General features: G+C 35.0%; 2 protein-coding genes across 2 annotated transcripts; one reads left to right on the forward strand and one right to left on the reverse strand.

The window, feature by feature from the left end:
- Window positions 1-2,089: 2,089 nt before the first annotated feature.
- Window positions 2,090-2,772, reverse strand: LOC112794310 (uncharacterized). The gene is made up of 2 exons (XM_025836380.3): window positions 2,712-2,772; window positions 2,090-2,400 (listed from the first exon to the last, which is right to left on the reverse strand). Exons 1-2 carry the CDS (start codon window positions 2,770-2,772, stop codon window positions 2,090-2,092), a joined length of 372 nt encoding a protein of 123 aa, XP_025692165.1.
- Window positions 2,773-13,184: 10,412 nt separating this feature from the next.
- Window positions 13,185-13,817, forward strand: LOC112794965 (pentatricopeptide repeat-containing protein At1g08070, chloroplastic-like). Its single transcript, XM_025836925.1, has one exon. It carries the CDS (start codon window positions 13,185-13,187, stop codon window positions 13,815-13,817), a length of 633 nt encoding a protein of 210 aa, XP_025692710.1.
- The last annotated feature ends 6,339 nt before the right edge of the window (window positions 13,818-20,156 follow it).

Genomic DNA, 20,156 nt, shown 5'->3' on the forward strand with positions numbered 1-20,156 from the left:
GTTTGGATTAGACTACTTTTTTAAAAAAAAATTCGATCCGATTCAATCCAATTTCAAGCGATTTGAATTTGTTTAGATTTACGATTTTATAAATTAAAAAAATTAAATATATATAACAAGTCTTAACATCAAATTTTAAATAAACATAACAAGTGTCGACAATAAAAATTAACAATAATATAACAATAAAAATAAAATTATAAATTAATTAAAATAAATAAATAAATCACATTTTGAGCATAAAAATTTATTAAATAATAATAATACATAAATAATATAAAAATATATAATAAATTAAACATGTTATAAATATAATTGTAAATATAATAATAAAATAATAGCATTATAGCATATTGTACGGTTTAAATTGAATTGAATCGGTTAGAAAAGTAAATCCAAAATTCGATTCGATTCAACGATTTGTAAAAATTAGAATCCAATCAAATTTAAATTAGTGTGATTTTTTAATTATTTTTCATTTAAATTAAATTGATTTGGATTTTAACACATTACTCTCCGCACTCTCTCATGATCCCAAACGTGGAAAGAGGATCATGTCTATCTCAACATACAAATTAAACCAACCCAACAACATACATCTAAGACATAACCCACCTAAAAATGGAAATACAAAACAACTAGCAATAACACAACCAAAAAGAAATGCATGAATAAAATAATAGAAATACAATCTACTTATCTTCAGTCATTTTGTTTTTTTGACAGAAGCCACACTATTTAGATAAGCACAATGCCACCCAAATTGTTATCTGCTTAGTGCTTCATACTCCACAAGAAGATTGCTCTACTTATAGTTATCAACCCATGTTATCTTTCTTTACAGCTTTGACCAAATCTCTATTCCTCTCTCACGACTGTATATAGAAAAATCTCTCCTGCTTTAGATTTTCTAAAACAAACTCACATTCTCTGTTATTTTTATACTTTTGTTCTAATATAATGATATGATTAATTTTTGCTACTAGACATTTATATTTTATCGTAGTTCGAGTAATTTTAGGGTGATACATATCTAATCACAATTATAAAATTTATTCTTTACCACTTTAAATTTGTCTGATTTGATTCAATTTATATATTTTTCATTTGACATATTTATTTGAATATTATAATTTATATAATTTAATTATTTAGCTTAATTTGAGAATAGATGAATAAAAAATCCATAAATATTAGAGGATAATATAAAATATTACTAAAAGTATAACGATAATTAAATAACATACCCATTGTGAGTAATCATATATTATTCTGAAAATTTTTAAATTCTTTTTATTATTAAATAAATTAACTATTAAACTAAACATATTAATAGTAATGATAGCATAGGTAGAATACGGAAATAATAATTCTTAACTGATATTATCAACGAACAATCGCGTAAAATACAAAAAATATATATTATATACAACTGATGAGAGGGAGACAATAATTAAAGTTGCTTTATTTAATTTAGCATTCGTAATTATATATATATAAGATTTATAGTTATAAACTTAATTATTAAGTTATTATAAAATTATATAATTATTTTAACAATAATTAATTAATATTAAATAAAATAATTTTAAACTGTTTAGAGTAATTTTTTATTGTTTTCTAAATATTGTTGTATACAATATTCATCATATTTAGTTTTGTATAACCAACTTTTTTGACTCTAGTATAGAGAGATTTTATAAGTATATACAAATACAAAATATTTTTCACTCTTTTTTTTATTTTATTTCTATTTCTTAAAGATATTTCTTTTTTTTTTTCAAGGCAATAGATGCATTTCATTTAAATAAAAGAAAAGAAATATAAATGTTCAAAATTGGACAGTCAAAAACAAAAGAGGAATGGCATTTCTAAATTACAATTAAAGATATATATATATTTTTTAAGGCAATAGATGCATTTTATTTAAATAAAAGAAAAGAATTACAAATATCTAAAATTGGACAGTCAAAAATAAAAGAGAAATGGGATTCCTAAATTACAATTAAAGATATTTCTTTCAATTGAATAAAATCTTTATTCCTTAATTATATAATATAAGAATACAAGATTTTTGGGCATTGAGAAATTAAGAGCAAGTAATTTGTGCATTAACAAGTTTAAAGGAAAAAGAAGTGTCCCGTGCATATCTGAAGGTAACAGGGTTAGATCTGGAGACAGCGTTACCATTGGCAAGAAGACCGTTTTGTCCCTGAACTCTCAAAATTGAAGGGTCAACAGGCTCCACGGTTTGAAATCCTGAACAATTTAGAATCACATTGGAAAAAGTACATGGACAATTGGCCGTTATAGAAACTTGCCACTCTTGTTTTCCCTGCACTTTCACCCCTGTTGGTTTCTGCTCAATCCTAAGATCACTCAATTGGCACTGACTGTAGCCTGAAATATACACATATTTTCACCAAATAACAAACAAACTTAAATCATTAGTCGAAACAAAAAATATCATATACACATATCTTTTTAAATCACTTGTGATTACTATTTATATTATTTTATATTTTATATTTATTTTATAATCTAACATATATTTTATATAATGACTAATTTTTTATATACATATAATATAGTTGTTGTAAGTATATAAATTTGGAACTTTCAAGTTTGTAATAAAATGAAGAAAAAAAAAAACAAAGAGAAATCAAGAGAGAGTAGAAATTCAAGCATTTGAAAAGTAAAAAGGTAATTACAATGAGAAACCAGAGCAAGGAAGAGGAGTATGATGATAGTTTTGTTGTTCATAGCAGCCATTTCTTTTTCTGGAAAATCGAATGCTACCTTGATGATCAATTCTTGAATTTACCTATGGTATTTTAACACAGTTTTGGTTGTCTTTTATAGTTTCACAATTTCATCTCAATTAATTATTATTACCTTTTTTGAATGAAAAATCATTGATTGTTTGATTTGCAAATTAAATATATGGGTTTGAAATGGAAAAAAAAAAAGGGAACGATTTGATTTTCCAAATATTATGGAATCTCGTGTTTTAGCATTGGTTTAATAAAATTTAAAAGAATTATATTAAGTGTACATTAAAATTAATCCTTAAAGTCAGTCACCATTATAAAATATATGTTGAAATATAAATACATTGATGATTGATTTTAGTGACTAATTTTAATATACAAATAATATTTGTAATTTAAAAGTAATAAAATATAAATAATTGATTGTTTGATTTGCAAATTAAATACATGGGTCTGAAATGAGGGGAAAATGGACTAATTTGATTTTCCCCAAATCTTTTCGAATCTTGTGTTGTAGCCTTCCTTATTAGTTATTACTTATTATTAGAACTCATTTTTAAAAGATAATTTTATAAAAATGGTAACATTTATATTTAGTAAATTAAATAAAAATAAATTTTAAAAAATATATGTATCAATACTTGTGTTTGTCAAAATAATTTTTAAAATTTAAATATTTATTAATATATGATTTTATACTTAAAAGTTTTTAAATTTAATAAGCACAAACTAATTTTTTAAAATTTTTTGATGCTTTTAAAAAAAATTAATTTTAAAATTACTGGTACAATCAAATACATAATATTTTTTAAAGAAAAAGATAAATAGGTTTTTAATCTTTTGTACTACATACATTTTTATTTTTGACCATTTGAAAATACTTTTTTTAAGTCTCTCACCTTTTTAAAAGTTGAACAGATTAGTCCTTCCTTAAAAGTTGGGTCTGAGGAAAGCATTTGTACGAAGGGACTAATCTGTCTAATTTTTAAAGAAGTGAAGAATTTAAAAGTATTTTTAAATGGCCAAAGACAAAAATATCAACAGAATAAAAGGTTAGAGACCTATTTGTCATTTTCAACAAAATTTTACTAAATTAAAGCATTAATATTGTTTTTTAAAAAAATAATGTTTAGTTTTTTTGTTTTATTTTTAAGTTAAGTATATCATAATTTTGTAGATGGCTAATGAAGAAATTTCATTTTCTTTCCTTTTTAAGTACACATTTATGCCATTTGTTATACTGAATTATATATTTAATATTATTACTAATATAAACGAGTTTCAAATTGAATTTTAAATTAACTCTTAATCTACAGTAATTTACGTTCTTCTCTAATATCACATTATTCCTTTTTAAGTACACATTTATGTCATTTGCTATACTTACAGTGATTTACGTTCTCTCCTAATTTGCTACTATTAATAACAGTTTCTATAGAATTATGAAAAAATACATTTACGTCTTAGTATTTAAAAATGTATAATTGGATAAAATCTTCTTCTATTTTATTTATTTAAGAAAATTGTCCTTTATTTTATGCGTAGAATTATTTATTTATTTTATTATTTTAAAATACATAGCATTTTGGCGTAAATATACCAACACAGGCGATTCTGCATTTTGACATCAGTTTTTTTGTGTTACTCTTAACAATGTAATTTATGGAAAGTATTATATTTAATGATGATATATGTTAACAATTAATAATTAATTATCGTGAAATTTGTTAATAAACTCATTCAAGAAAAAAATTAGGGATCATCACCCCTCCCTCTCTTAACTCCCCTACATCTAGTCCTAATTAAATTGACAAGAGCTCTTCAACAAATTCAGGCGCATACAAATTCGGTTGTGCAGCACTCGAGAGACAATGACAAACATGCACCCATTGATGGAGACAGTGGATCTAGACCGACAAATTTTAGAATTAGACGAAAAATATTGTTTTGAATCCTCAAAAAACAAAAGGGCATAGATAAGAAATCATAAACACAGATAAGAAAAAGTGAAAAAGATAGAAAAATGGAGCAGTGTGCGGCTCAATTTTATCGTTATGGAGGGTATGTGTGTGCTATGCTTGGATATGGAGTTAGGGGGGAATACACATATATGTGGGACAGATTTTTGTCAGTTTGAGATGAAGGAACTCGGACCGTGCGAGTTCTTAGGATTTGAAAATTTTATAAACAAATCGCACGGTCCGATTTGTTAAGCAACCATATAGAACTTCAAGTATAAGGAATCGGACCCAACGAGTTGACATCTTAGGAATGGGTATGAAAGTCGCAGGGTCCGAGTTCTTAGCTGAGAGAATGAAATGGTGATCAATGAACTCGGACCCTCCGTTTTGTGGCAAGGAGACAAAGAAATCGGATGGTCCGAGTTCTGTCTTAGGAATGAATTTTTTTGGTTCAAGTTAACCTAGTCGTAGGGTTCGAGTTCCTCAAAGGTTGTGATATAAAAGGGTGAAGTGAACTGGTAGGTGGGACAGTAGCTGGGTATTCCTTCTTCTTCGACGGCTGCATCTTTCTTCTTCTTCAAAACTCTCTCTTTTTTTCAGTTTTGATTTTGATAATGTAGTATCTAAGATTATGTTTCTGTTATAGTGAGTGAAAAAAATGAGTGACAGAGTATTGCTAAAATTATTTTATTTTGGTCAAATTTTGTTAGAAACGGTTGAAGGAGTAAAATTTATTTGTGAAAGCCCAGTAGATATTGTTATTCCTTTTATTATTTCATTTGAGGAGCTAAAAGGAGTAATCTGTGAAAAAAATGGTTCTGAGAGGGCAAGAAATATATCATGTATTCTATACAGATATCCCATACAGGTGTTTGGTGGATTCGTACAATATCAATCCAAATATGTGACGGACGATGCAAGCATGCAGGAGATGTTTTCAATGTATATTGAAAATCGGTCTCAGATCTCGTTCATCGAGTTGTATGTTGAGTTCGAACAATCTGAGGCTGACCGGAATATTCTACAGGAAGATTATAATAGTGACAGTGAAGAAGAGTTCGAAAGCAACTATGAATTTGCTGTTCCAGATGGTGATGAAGATCAAGGTGAGAGAACCATGTGCCCAGATGTGACAGAAGTGGCAAATGCACTTGCAAATGAAGTGCCGTTTGAGGAGCCATCATTCATGCGAGTTTTAGACTTGGAAGCCATGCATGTTCCTGAATTTCCGGAATATATGACTGCAGGTACGTAATCGTGGTATAAGAAGTTTTTGTAGTTAGACATTGATTGAGTTATGAAGATTTGACCCTTTTTTTAGCATTATTTAATCATGCGTTCTGTGTCGTAGTTGTCAGGATCTAACCGGTCCTCGACCCGTTAAGGAATTTATTTTTTTCTTTTATATGCTTCATGTGTTTATTAGGAAATAATATTTATGTTGTATAAGATATGGTTGTAGCAAATTGCATGAGTTTGTAACAATTATCGGCACAGCTTCGATCTATTGTACGGTTAAAATGGCATGAACCGGAGTGGACCGGCACGGTTCGTTTGGTTTTTCGGTCGAACCGGCCAGTCCGGTCCATTTTTTACATTTGCTGCTGATGTGCTTATGTTGTTTAGTGTGATATCATAAAATGTTGATAATTTTTTATTTAAAGCATACTGGTTTATTACATTTGCTGCGTATTAATGAAATTTATCTTATGGCATTTGTCCCAGCAGAAATTCCTATGGTCGCAGATGGTGAATTCGTCGTTGGGATGGAGTTCAGTTCCAGGGAAGCTGTTATTAAGGCGGTTAAGGAGTATACCATACGACGAAGTGTAGACTACCGGGTATATGAGTCTGAGCCGTTGACATTTTATGCCAAGTCTACACAGTATGGGTCAGGGTGTGATTGGCTTATCAGGGTTAGCTTGATCAGCAGGAAGTACTGTTGGGTTATAAGGAGGTATAATGGTAGCCACACCTGTACCACAGCCACCATTTCACAGGATCATTCAAAACTGGACTCTATCACAATTGCAGAAGCAATAAAGCCACTGGTTGAAGTTGACCCCTCCTTAAAGGTAAAATCGGTAATAGCAGAAGTGCAATCGAAATTCAACTACACCGTCAGTTACCGGAAAGCATGGTTGGCTAAGCAGAGGGCAATAGAAAAAATATTTGGAGGTTGGGAAGCATCGTATGAAGCCTTGCCTATATGGTTTGAGGCCATGTGTCACAAGGAGCCATCAGCTGTTGTCCATTTTGAGACTATGCCTGCATATCAAGGCGATGACTTGGTGGGTGATATTCGGGTACTGCATCGTGTATTCTGGAGTTATTACCCTTGCATTAGGGCATTCAGACATTGTAAACCAATTGTCCAGGTGGATGGTACTCACTTGTACGGAAAGTATAAGGGTTGTCTGCTTGTGGTAGTTTCCCAGGATGGAAACAACAATATCGTTCCGATTGCATTTGCTATTGTTGAGGGAGAGACTTCTGATGCATGGCATTTTTTCCTAAGTAACCTCCGTCAACATGTTGTTACTCGGGATGGAGTGGGTCTAATATCTGACAGGCACGAGTCCATCAATGCAGCTGTCGAACGAAGTAACGGAGCTTGGTCACCTCCTAGAGCTTTTCATATGTTTTGCATCAGGCATATAGAGTCGAATTTTCTGAGAAAATTCAAGGCACCTTACCTACAAAAATTGGTCGTTAACATCGGTAAACATTTACTAAATTTAAGCAAATTATTAATAGATGTGCCTTAAATAAATCTATTGATTTTAATTACTTTGCTTTCTACATGCTTTGATCTGCTAGGATATTCGAGGACGGTGCGGGAGTACGAAGTGCGTTACCAGCGTTTAAGGGACCGCGGCGAGGCATACACAAACTGGTTAGACCAAATTTCTCGCGAACAGTACGCACTGGCCTTTGATGGCGGGTACCGATGGGGTCACATGACGACGAATCTAGTGGAGTGCATCAACTCAGTATTGAAGGGTGCCCGCAATCTTCCCATTACTGCTCTTGTGAAGGCAACATTCTACAGACTAAATGAGTTGTTCACCCGTAAAAGAGCGGATGCGGAAGCCCGGATCAATGCTGGCCATGTGTTTTCTGAGATAGTGTCATCGAAGTTGCATGCAAACCAACTTGCATCGGGAAACATACAGGTTAGTTGCTTTGACCGCCAGAATGAGGTCTTTGAGGTTCGTGAGATGCCAAGTGGGCTAGAGTTTGCAGTTGATCTACGTAGCCTTCGATGTGACTGTGGTGAGTTCCAAGTGGACCGGATCCCCTGTCGACATGTATTTGCATGTTGTGCCAACCAGCGACTTGATTGGCGACTTTATGTTCATGATGTGTATAAGATGGATCAAGTGCGGCGGGTGTACCGAGCACGATTTAGGCCACTAGGTAATCCCACTACATGGCCTGCTTACAACGAACCTCGGTTCATACCGAATCCGTACATGCGACGGGTGTCAAAAGGTCGGCCCAGGATGACGCGTTTTCTGAATGAGATGGACACGAGGATGTTACGTCGTCCTAGGCGATGTACTCTATGTGGTGCTGAGGGACATAGTCGAAGCAGATGCCGTCGGTCTGTTGGTTCAAATACCAATAGAGAAGCCCCCTAGGTTCACAATTTTAATATGATATTGTATAATAAAACCTGACTGAGCAAATTGAGGTAACATGACCTGCTATATGTAACCTTATCATTAATGACACTATAGTATTATGACATATCTGTAGCATTATATAATATGATGGTTAAGGTTTTAAGAGACATTATATAATATGATGGTTAAGGTTTTAAGAGACATTATTACATGCTCCAGATGGCGAATACATCAATAATGTCCAACACATATAAGTACTCTATACAAGGTCCAACACATACAAATAAGTATAAACGATAAAATATTTTCATCGTTACATAATGTCTAACCAATACAAATAACTATAAACACTACATAAAGTCATCAGTACATAATGTCTAACAAATACATATAACTACATAATGTCTAACAAATACATATAACCCATAAAATTACATAAAGTCATCAATACATAAAGTTTAACAAATACAACTAACTCTAAACAAAAGAAAAGAACTATTTTCTCAATTTCCACTTTACATCCTTCACAAAGCTCTTGCATTTCTTGGCCGCCTTTTTGAAGACAGAAGGGGTGAAACGATTAGCACTCCGACGTGGCGGATCAATCCTCAGATTGTAACCTTTGACGTTGTCATCTGGACTGCGTGCCTGACCTGTAAACGATTTTCAATAAACAAGTATGTGCAGCACATTACATATTCATATACCAACATAAATACCACAAATGAAGAAGCAAAATCCAATAAGATATGCCATTTATGCAAAGAAAGTAAATAAGTCATGGAATATGCAAAGCAAAATAGTAAACATAATACCATCGTTGCGAGATTCTTCATCCTCATCGAACTCTTCAATTTCATCGTCGTCGTCATCGCCCTCTTCATCCGGGTCATCTACTAGATACGCATCGGTTTCTTGATCGAGTGCGTTAGTATCTTCCTCAATGAGTCCCATGTTACATCGGTTAGGATTTTGACTATTTAGAACACCTCGTCCACCCTCACTCCTACTAGAGTCAACAGAAACAAAGCCTCCAGAAGCAACGGATGAGGTATGGCATGGATACCTTGCATCCAACGAATACCTGCCAGGCATAAACTCAGGTTGATCGCCATATTGTGAATGTGCTCCATCTGCAGACATGAACCCAAGCAACTGGCTAAAAGAAGTTCCATCACCTATTTCAAACTGTGACATACCCCAATATTGTTGCTGTACTGGATATGATGGGGTGAACTGTGTCTGAGGTAGATACTAGATTGAGGCTTGAGGTTGTTCTTGTGGAGGCGGAATTGCAGGTGATATATATTGCTCCTGCTCTTCATTGTCCTCATCCATATCCTGACTACCCTCATCGGTATCTTCATTACCCTCATCCATATCCTCATTGCCCACATCCAGATCCTGGTTGCCTTCATCATTCTCTTCACCCGCAAGATTCGCCAAAGCTAAGTGGGCCCCATATTTTGATCGGTACCAGTTCAGGTAGGTATCCAACGGATGCTGTGAAGGCATGGGAAGTTCAGAAAGAACGTAGTGATACCTATTGGTCCAATGTATTACCCAATTTGAATGAGTCGGTGTCGTGGCCCAGTTAAGATTTTTAGGTCCAGTCAGAATCTCTCCATGAGCCTTATCCAAATTCTGTTCCTGAGAAGGTACTTCCTGAACGAAACCGAACTGTCGCCTTAACCTATCCGTGGCATGCCACTCGATACATTCAAACGACACCAATGGAACTGTCGCACTCCAGATAACCGATTGCATGTATATTTTAGCAGGAATTATATTCGGATCCACACGATCCACAGCATAGGCAACCCAGACAAACTGAAAAATTAAAGAAAAATCATGATTACAACCCACAACACATAACTCCAACACAATGACTAATAGTTTTGTCGAAGCCCAATATTCCGAAAAGTAATGCTTCTTTAATTAAAACACACCTGGCCTTCCTGAAGTTCATCAAAGGCCTTCCTAAAGTGAGCTAGCTTGAGATATCTATATCGTCGGTCACCACGCTCCCAATTACGCCACCTAATACGATGTCATCAATTAGCGCAACTGAATCTTAAATATAAAGAAATTGATACATTGTAACATAATATTACCTGTTTGCAAGTGGAAAACTGCGGGGTTCTCTAGGAAGTGGCGATAGATATGGCAATCGGATCCAAACCCAAGCCAGCAGCAGTGTTAGTGGACCATCTATTTCCTTACAGTTATAACGAGATGCCCTGCATAACGCCCTGTAAAGGTGTGCTAGGCATGCCGAACCCCAACTATATTGTCCAATATTGACAAAATCACGAAGCAAGGGTAGAAATTTCCAGTGCACACCTGCCCCAGACTTATCCCCAAACAGTATCGTCCCAATCAGCAACATAATGTGACACCTCACCCCTAGTAATTAATGACAATCTAATATTATAACATATCTGTAGCATTATATAATACGATGGTTAATACATTAATAGAAAAATATCTAATGTAGCATATTAGGCTATTATGAGACAATATTACATAGTCCACATGGCTAATACATAAATTACTTCATCAACATAATATGACACCTCACATACCTCTATATACTGATTTCATCATTTAATTCTAAATTCTCTTTTAGATTCCGGAGTCATGTCAGTTTTATGCAGCTTGATCTACAGTCCTCTCTACGAGATGCAACCCCAAATTGAAGCAGACACTCCGCCTCCATGGCTTCAAAACTACTCATTGTCATCCCTGTGACTGGAAGACCATCTGTGGGAAGACCAAGTATTAGAGCCACATCTTCAAGAGTCACGGAACATTCACCAATGGGGAGGTGAAACGTATGTGTGTCTGGGTGCCAACGTTTGATTAGAGCATTTACCAATGCTTTCTGACACTGAACTATCCCAATCTGAGACACATGATAGAACCCAGTAATCCGTAAATGCTCCTCCACCCTATCGTTGTACCGATCCGGAGGAACTGGGTGGTTACATGTCAATATTCTTAATTTCTACAGAAAAACATAACAAATAACTAGTCATATAATTAACAGTTACTAACTTACCATCATCAATCATTTCAGTAAATCCATATATAACTAATTCTTTTAACTTCTAAAATTATTGAATTAATCCTTAAAATTATTAATAATTAAAAATAAAAGTCATGACCTATATATTTATTTATTCTTAACGAATATTCTCAACAATATTACAACAATTTAAATATTATCTAATACTAATTACTCATTTGTGAAACACATTTTTTCCTCAATAATAAAAAATATTAACAATCAGTATATGCCATCATCAACAATTCTACACAATATTAACATTTATATTCTAAAAACTATAAACATTGTCATAATTAAAAAAATAGCATGACTTAATTAAAATAATCCTATTAATCATTAAACATTAACATTTTTATCAGTCACAATACCAATAACAATAACATAAACATTTAAATTCTTCTCTAACAGTTATACTTACTTTTTTAAATAAATATTTAAATATGCTTAATTAACTAAAACATATAATTATACTAAAAATTAATAAAAATTAAAAAAAAATCAACATTCTCTACTGAATAAGAGATCTATTTACTTCTTCTTTTATACCAACCGAAATCTTTTCATCATTAACAATGATTATGTTTTCTTATTAATAATAATATTTTTTATTAAAAATCTGCAAAAAAACATTTAAAAAAATTTAAGAAATATTGAAATATAACGAACTGCATCTATTTTTCTATATATCAACTGCATTTTTTACCAACAATCACCATCATAATAATTAAATTCTTAATATTAATAATTATAAATATAAATAAATTTCTAAATCTTAAAAATAATTAAAAAATACTTACATAATCAGGATCACTGGATAATGAATAATATGAAGCTCACATCGATCAACATCTTTAATTTTATGTTTTTTGGGCATGATTGCTTTTTCTCCACCATGCAAAGATGAGCTTCAGAAATGAAGAAGAATGTTTGAGAGTGAAGTGTGTGTGCAGCTTTCGTTTTCGGATGGTGAGAGAAGAGCAATTGGGTTTCTTTATTCAAATAGGGGCACCGTTCGGGGGAAAACCGGAGAGCGACGCGTGTTACGTGCAACAACGAACTCGGACCGTGCGTTTGGCTTCTTCAGAAATCGGACGGTCCGTGATCATCTTCAACTCTGAGGGTCCGAGTTCGAAACTTGCTACAGGGGATTGCATGGAACTCGGACGGTGCGAGTTGGGTTTAGAACTCGGAGGGTCCGAGTTGTTCCCCCCTGACACCACCATTTTGTGTAGCACTCCCTTTCCCCATATCACCGCACTTCACCAGCTCAGGATCCATATGTAAATTAAATTCCGGTAGTGTGCGTTCATTTTCTCTTCTTGAAAAATAAAAATCATCCACTCTCTTTTATTTTTGTGACTATTGCTTTTTTTTTTTTGGACAAAGATAGGTAATTTTATTTCAGCTGAAGTAGTAAAATGTATGGTCCAAATTAGGAATATAACAAATATATTATTAGAAATGTTCTTACAATAAAATATGTTAGACAATCATTAAAATTAAGGGTTAAGTATTGTTTTCGTCCCTAAGGTCTGAGGCCAAAATCAAAATCGTTTCCGACTTTTTTTGTTATTAAAATCAACCTAAACGTTACAAAACGTTATAAAATCTTTATTTTCTACTTTAATTTTATTTTCTTACCAAATTACCCTTAATAATTAATATAAATAATAAGAATAATATTAAAAATAATATTAGTTGATGTGTTCTTCACCCGAAGATCAATACACCATCGCCATCATCATGTTCATCAATGGCGGAACTCAAGCAGAACCACTCCCTTCTCATCCGCCTGGGCCTCTCTTCCGACAACCACGCCATCTCCCCTCTCATCATCTTCTCCTCCCTCTCTCCACACGGCGATCTCCGCTACGCTGCCACCCTCTTTTTCACCCTCACAGACCCTGACACCTTTCTCTTCAACACTCTTATCAGAGCCTTCTCCCTCTCCCAAACCCCCTCCATTTCCTTCCTCTTCTACTCTGACATGCTCTATCGCGCTCTCTCACCCAACAACTTCACCTTCCCATCTCTCATCAAATCCTCATCACCATCCGCTATAATTCACCATGGCAGACAGGTCCATGCCCATGTTCTCAAGTTTGGGTTTGGGTCTGATGTTTATGCTCTCAATGCCTTAGCTCATATGTATGTTATTTTTGGTTTGTTGGGTGATGCAAGGAAGGTGTTTGATAGAATGCCTGTGAGGATCGTTGTGTCTTGGACTATTATGATTTCTGGGTATGCTCAATGGGGCTTGTGGATGAGGCTCTCACTGTTTTCGAGCTCTTGCCACAAAAGAATTATGTTGCTTGGAATGTTGTCATTGCGGCTTTCGTTGGCAACAATCGGTTTCGAGAGGCTTTTGGTTTGTTTCATAGGATGAGGAAGGAGGAGAAGGTGGAGCTGGATATGTATGTAGCTGCTACCATGCTTTCTGCTTGTACTGGAGTTGGTACTTTGGAAATGGGAGAGTGGATACATTGATATGTTGTGAGGAGTGGGATTGATTTGGGAGAGAAGAAAGGGAAGAGACACGGAGTGGGGGTGCAGGTTGGGGGGGAAGGGTTTTGTTTTTATTTATTATTTATATTAATTATTAAGGGTGATTTGGTAAAAAAAATAAAATTAAAGTAGAAAAGGACGATTTTATAACGTTTTGTAACGTTTAGGATGATTTCAATAACAAAAAAAGGTTGGGGACGATTTTAATTTTGGCTTCAAACTTTAGGGACGAAAACAATACTTAACCCTAAAATTAATTCAGATCAATTAGTATCATTTATATTTATATAAAATATCTGTATATTAATTGTAGGATTGTATGCTTTTATTACTTTTATTCTTCTAACACCTATATATACCCCTATGTATTATATCTTTGGTGACATACTCAATAATATACCATCCTTTCTCTAATTTAGTCTCTTGTTTCTAATATAGTATCAAGAGCATAGGTTCCTTTTCTTCCATAAAAATTCGTTTCACAGTCCTTTTGTTTTTTTCTCTTCTGACAGTGCTCTTTGCCTTCGTTTTTCGACGTTTTCCCGACGCTTTGGTTCATTACCACCACTACCATCATGCTCTTCTTGTCGTTAAGATTCTAATGCCTCCAGACTCGCCGTCGGATGTGCCCTCACGCACCACATGAAGACCGTTATCCGATTAGGTTTTTCTTTCCCCAAACGCCATCCGGCACCGTTGGATCCACGCCCAGGATCAACGGCACCAGACAGCGCCACGTATCGAAGCCTCTAACACCTGCAGATCCACTCCAACCCGCTTCGAACTCGACCCGGCCCGCCTCTCCGACCCGCATGCCAACTCCCTATCCGCGTCAGCACTGACGCATCTCCTTTGTCCAATCACGCGTTGCCACGTGGCCTACCCTATTGATGTGGAAGCTGACGTGGCAAATAATGGGACCCTCTCTAAGATTTTTGGTGAGCTCTTTCTGATTCTACCGTCTGTTTTCTCATTTTCGGCCCGAAATTTGCAGTTTTTCTCTCCTCTCTTTGATATTTGTCTCTACTATTATGAAAAAATCAGATGTTTTTGCTGTCACAGATAGAAAGGGTAAATTCTGTCGAAACTATAACCGTTCTGGGCACCTCTTCTCAGACTGTCCTTCTATTGAATGTCGCAAATGTCAACAGAAATGTCACATTAGCTACAATTATCCACAACTATTCTACTATTATTACAATCCCATCATGTCTTAGTTAACTCGAGTATCATTCTCATCCCAACTTCTCCAAGAATATGTCTGCTTCTACTGTTGCTGCTACTACTAAATCTACCACCTCTGCTCCTCTCAAGCCGTCTTCTGTCTCTCTTTGATATTGCATCTCTTCTTAAGCATATTCTCTTCCTTTCTGGTAATACTCGTGCTGCTTTTCAACTCCTCAAGGTAATTCTAAATGGTATTTTGACTCTAATTGCTTTAATCACATGTCCCATTTGCATAATCTTTTCTCGTCTTTGTCTACCACTACAAATGCACCTTTTGTCAATACTGCTAACGGTTCCCTCTTGCATGCGACACACAAGGGTTCTATCTCCCAGTCAACTCTTAATCTCCTTGATACTTATTATATTCCAAAATTGAGCTTCAATTTTATTTTTTTGGTCAACTTGTTGATCTCAATTTTGATGTCACTTTTTTCATTTCTAGTTGTTGTGTATAGGATTGTCGGACAGGACAAATCATCGAGACTAAACATAAGGTCGGACGGTTGTTTGAACTCGAGAATCTTCATAATCCTTCTGTGCCAAATCTCTATGATGGTTCTTTTCCATCTACCCTTCACTTGTGGCATCACCGTCTTACCCATTACTCCTTAGAAAAATTGCGTTCTCTTTGATCGGGGGAAAATTTGTCTCTCAACAAATCTCCATTCGGCAAGTGTACCAAATTTGTCGTCAAGTAAAAACTCACAATAGAGTGAGGTCGAATCCCACATGGATTGATTGATCAAGCAACTTTAATTAGAGGAATGTTCTAGTTGAGCGAATCCATGAATAGAGTTGATACTTGCAGAAAATAAAATGGCGGTAAAGTAAATGACTGAAAGTAAATTGCAGAATTGTAATTGGGAATGGGGAATTGCTCATAAAAGTAAATTGCAGAAATTAAAGAGAATGGGTAAGATCAGAAATGGGGAGTTCATTGGGCTCAGGAGATGTTGCATTCTCCGGATCAATTTCATTCTCATCTCTTCCTCAATCAATGCACTCATTGATCTCCTTGGCAATCTTAAGTGATTGAACAACAATTTCTTGTGGTTCAATCTCTCAAATCTTGATCAATAGCCAATTTCTTGGTCAATTGCTCATGAGAAGAGATGAAGTATGGTCACTGATTATACCACATGCATTTCCCAAATCAAGTGTTAAGAGGGTTATAGCCACATACCCATCCACACCCAATGTGGTCCAGCATGAGAAAGCATTTCTAGCTAATCTCTTCATTCCTCTTTCAAGGTTCCGAAGAGATCCAAGTTTGAATAGCTTCTTTTCCAAAATAACTATCCAATTGGATGAAGATCGAAAGCTTTCAAGTAAAATCAAGAGGAAATATAGAAGAAGAATAATGAAAACTAGTATTGATCCATCAAATTACAACAGAGCTCCCTAACCCAATGAAAGGGGTTTAGTTGTTCATAGCTCTAGAAATCAAAATCAAAGATGGAGAATACATCATAAAGCTAGAAGTGCAGAGAAAGTAAAATACAAAGAGTAGTTCTATTTTCTAGCTCTCCGTCCGTCCTTTAAACAATTCAAAGCTACTCCTATATATCCTATTCTTCTCAGCTTCTAGTTGGCTCTTCAAGTCTTGGGCCTTTGGGTCTTGAGTTTGAAGCAGTTCCTTTCTTCATTTGGGCTTGGCTTTACTTGCAGAGAGAAAGTGTGAAGTGGGTAAAGACTTTAGCTCAAGACGTCAGGGGTGTTTAACATTTAGCGAAAGTGTAAGTTCGAGAACGTTAGTGACAATTAACATTGTCACTAACGTTCCAATGCACCTCTTAGCTTCACGTTAAAGTCCACGTTAACTAGGTTAACGTGGCTTCTAACGTGGCTTTTGCCAACCTTCGAGAACGTTAGTGACACTCAACATTGTCACTAACGTTCCAGTGTGCCCCTTGCTTCACGTTAAAGCTCACGTTAACTGAGTTAACGTGGCTTCTAACGTGGCTCTTGCCAACCTTCGAGAACGTTAGTGACACTCAACATTGTCACTAACGTTCCACTGTGCCCATAGGTCACACGTTAGAGTCCACGTTAACTAGGTTAACGTGGCTTCTAATGTGGCCACTCTTAGCCATCCCAACGTTAGTGACAATGTTGAATGTCACTAACGTTGGCCCATCCTTCATTCCTCATCGTTAGCTTCCACGTTAACCAAGTTAACGGGGAAGTTAACGTGGCTCTTGGGGGTTGTGTGGTTGCTTCAACGTTAGTGACATTGTTGAGTGTCACTAACGTTGTCGACAACTCTTCGTCTCTTACGTTAGCTCCCACGTTAACCAAGTTAACGTGGGAGTTAACGTGGTACTTTGCACCTTAGGCCAACGTTAGTGACAATGTTGAGTGTCACTAACGTTGGCTTTTCTTCCCCCTTTAACATTAGAGGCTACGTTAACTAGGTTAACGTGGCTCCTAACGTGGCCATTTGTGAGCAATTGCCAACGTTAGTGACAATGTTGAGTGTCACTAATGTTGGCTCAACTTCTCTTTTCCACGTTAGAGTTCACGTTAACTTAGTTAACGTGACTCCTTAACGTGGCATTGATGGCTTTTGAGAGTGTTATTGGCAATCACTTTTCTCCTTAGCCTTGCAAGTTACTCCCATTCTTTGCTTCCTTTGTCCTGAAATCAAGCAATAAAGTGCATTAAAGTTCTAATCCAAGCCATGGGGGATGCAATATCAATTTTGTCATTAAAATCATGCAAAATCCTCATGAAATCATGTAAAATGCACAATGCATGCTTGAATCAGGATGTAAATGATTTTCTACCCAAAACTAGCTTATTTCCTAAGAAAATGCAATGAAACTACCTAAAAACAGTAACGAAAAGGTCAGTGAAACTGGCCAAAATGCCCTGGCATCACTCTTGTGTCTCAGAATATTTTGGGTTAGGTTAAAAATGAGTCTTTTGATTGTATTTCTTGTCAAACTACCAAACAACATGCTTTATATTTTCACAATAATTCATCTCTTGCTTGCTCTCTTTTTTATCTTATCCACTCTGATGTTTGAATGGAGAAGCTCGATACTTTGTCGTTTTCATTGGTGATTATTCACGCTTTACTTGGGTTTATTTGATGACCAATCACCATGAGCTACCTCAGATTTATATTAACTTTGCCACTATGATTAAAACTCAATTTTCCAAGGTCATTAAGGTTTTTCGATACGATAATGCTATAGAATACCGTGATTCAAAACTTTTAACCTTTCTTGCATAATATGGTACTTTATCTGATTTTTTTTGTACTGGTACGTCTCAACAAAATGGATGGGTTGAACGCAAATACCTTCACATTTCTGACTCTGTTCGTGCAATGCTTCTTTCTTCTTCGTGTCCTGAGTGTACTTGGGGTGAAGCTATTCTTGCTACTATTCATGTTATCAATAGACTTCCTTCTTTTGTCCTTGGTAACATTACTCTCTTTGAGCATCTTTATCATAACTCTCCAGATTATAGTTCTCTTCGAGATTTTGGTTGTGTCTGTTTTGTCCTTCTTTAGCCTCATGAACATAGTAAACTTGAACCTCGGGCTTGCATGTGTTTTTTCTTGGTTATGGCACTGAACACAAGGGTTATCGTTGCTAGGATCCTCTCTCTAGACGTATTCCTATATCTCATCATGTTGTATTATGGGTGCATCACATGTTTTCTCGGTTATCCTCCTTTGAGTCCATTCCTCATACTCAGTCACCCTTTTCACTAACCCTAATGTTGATCTTTTTCCTAGTGATGATTCTACAGGTTCTTTCTCGAGTCAATATCTACAACCTTTTACTCTTCTCCCTTCTTCATCTCTCGATGATTCCAGACCGGATGATGATCCTGCTCCTACCGTCATGCCTTCTCCTTCTACTCGTTCTTCTAGGATAAGAAATCCACCTCCTCATCTTCTTGATTATTATTGTTTTTCTACTATTCTTCATCAACATGAACCTAAGTCATTCAGAGAAGCCACTATAGATCCAAATTGGCAGCAAATATTGCAAAAAGAAATCCATGCACTTTAGAAACCACACACTAGAATTTGGATGATCCTCCTTCTGATAAGGAAGTTGTGGATAGTAGATGGGTATACAGGATAAAGACTCACTCTGATGGTTCTATTGATTGTTATAAGGCATAATTGGTTGCTCAAGATTGTATACAAGAGTATTATATTGACTATGAAGAGACTTTTGCTCCTGCTGCACATCTCACATCAGTTCGAGTTTTCTTTGCCATTGCTGCGGTAAAAAAATGGTCTCTCATTCTGATAAATGTGAAGAATACATTTTTTAATGGGAATTTGAAAAAAAATGTCTATATGAAACCACCTTCCAGTTATCCTTGTCCTTTTAGCAAAGTCTGTCTCTTTCGCAAGGTACTTTATAGTTTTAAGCAAGCTCCTTGTGAATGGTTTAACAAGTTCAGCACCACTATATGCAATCTCAATTTCACTTACAACCCTCATGAGAATGCTCTCTTTATTCGTAAAAGTGAACGTAGAGTTGTTCTTCTACTTTTGTATGTTGATGACATGATCATTACTGGAGATGATGTTGATGGTATCTCTGATCTCAAAACTTTCCTTCACTATATTTTTGAGATGAAAGATCTTAGTTCTCTCAGTTATTTTCTTCAGAATTTTGGAACGTGGCTTGAATCTTAAAGGTTGTGGTTTTGATCGAGGAAGAAGAAGAAGCGTCTTCCATAATGGTGAGTGAGCGCGCTATAAAAATCATTGAGTAGCGCGTGTGTTAACACACTCGTATGGGTGAGCGTGTTTTTTGTTGGTCTTGACCTAATTTGTATCACTTGTAAGCCAAAAAGATTTGTATATTTAGCAGGGTTAAAAATTTTTTCATAAACTATTAGAAAACTTTATTATAAATTATGAGTAATTAATTATTCACTAATCTAATAAAAATATTTTCCATGAATAAAATATAAGTGACTAATTATTAACCAATCTTATACAATGTATCTTTTATTA

Source organism: Arachis hypogaea, chromosome 4, assembly GCF_003086295.3.
Source record: "Arachis hypogaea cultivar Tifrunner chromosome 4, arahy.Tifrunner.gnm2.J5K5, whole genome shotgun sequence".
In the NCBI taxonomy this organism is placed as follows: domain Eukaryota; kingdom Viridiplantae; phylum Streptophyta; class Magnoliopsida; order Fabales; family Fabaceae; genus Arachis; species Arachis hypogaea.

Bases quoted from the DNA above. Each gene is read 5' to 3' on its own strand.
- LOC112794965 (XM_025836925.1), top strand. From the start codon at position 13,185: ATGGCGGAACTCAAGCAGAACCACTCCCTTCTCATCCGCCTGGGCCTC.
- LOC112794310 (XM_025836380.3), bottom strand. From the start codon at position 2,772: ATGGCTGCTATGAACAACAAAACTATCATCATACTCCTCTTCCTTGCT. The intron at 2,401-2,711 runs GTAATTACCTTT...TGTATATTTCAG, and splicing joins CCTTGCTCTGGTTTCTCATT to GCTACAGTCAGTGCCAATTG.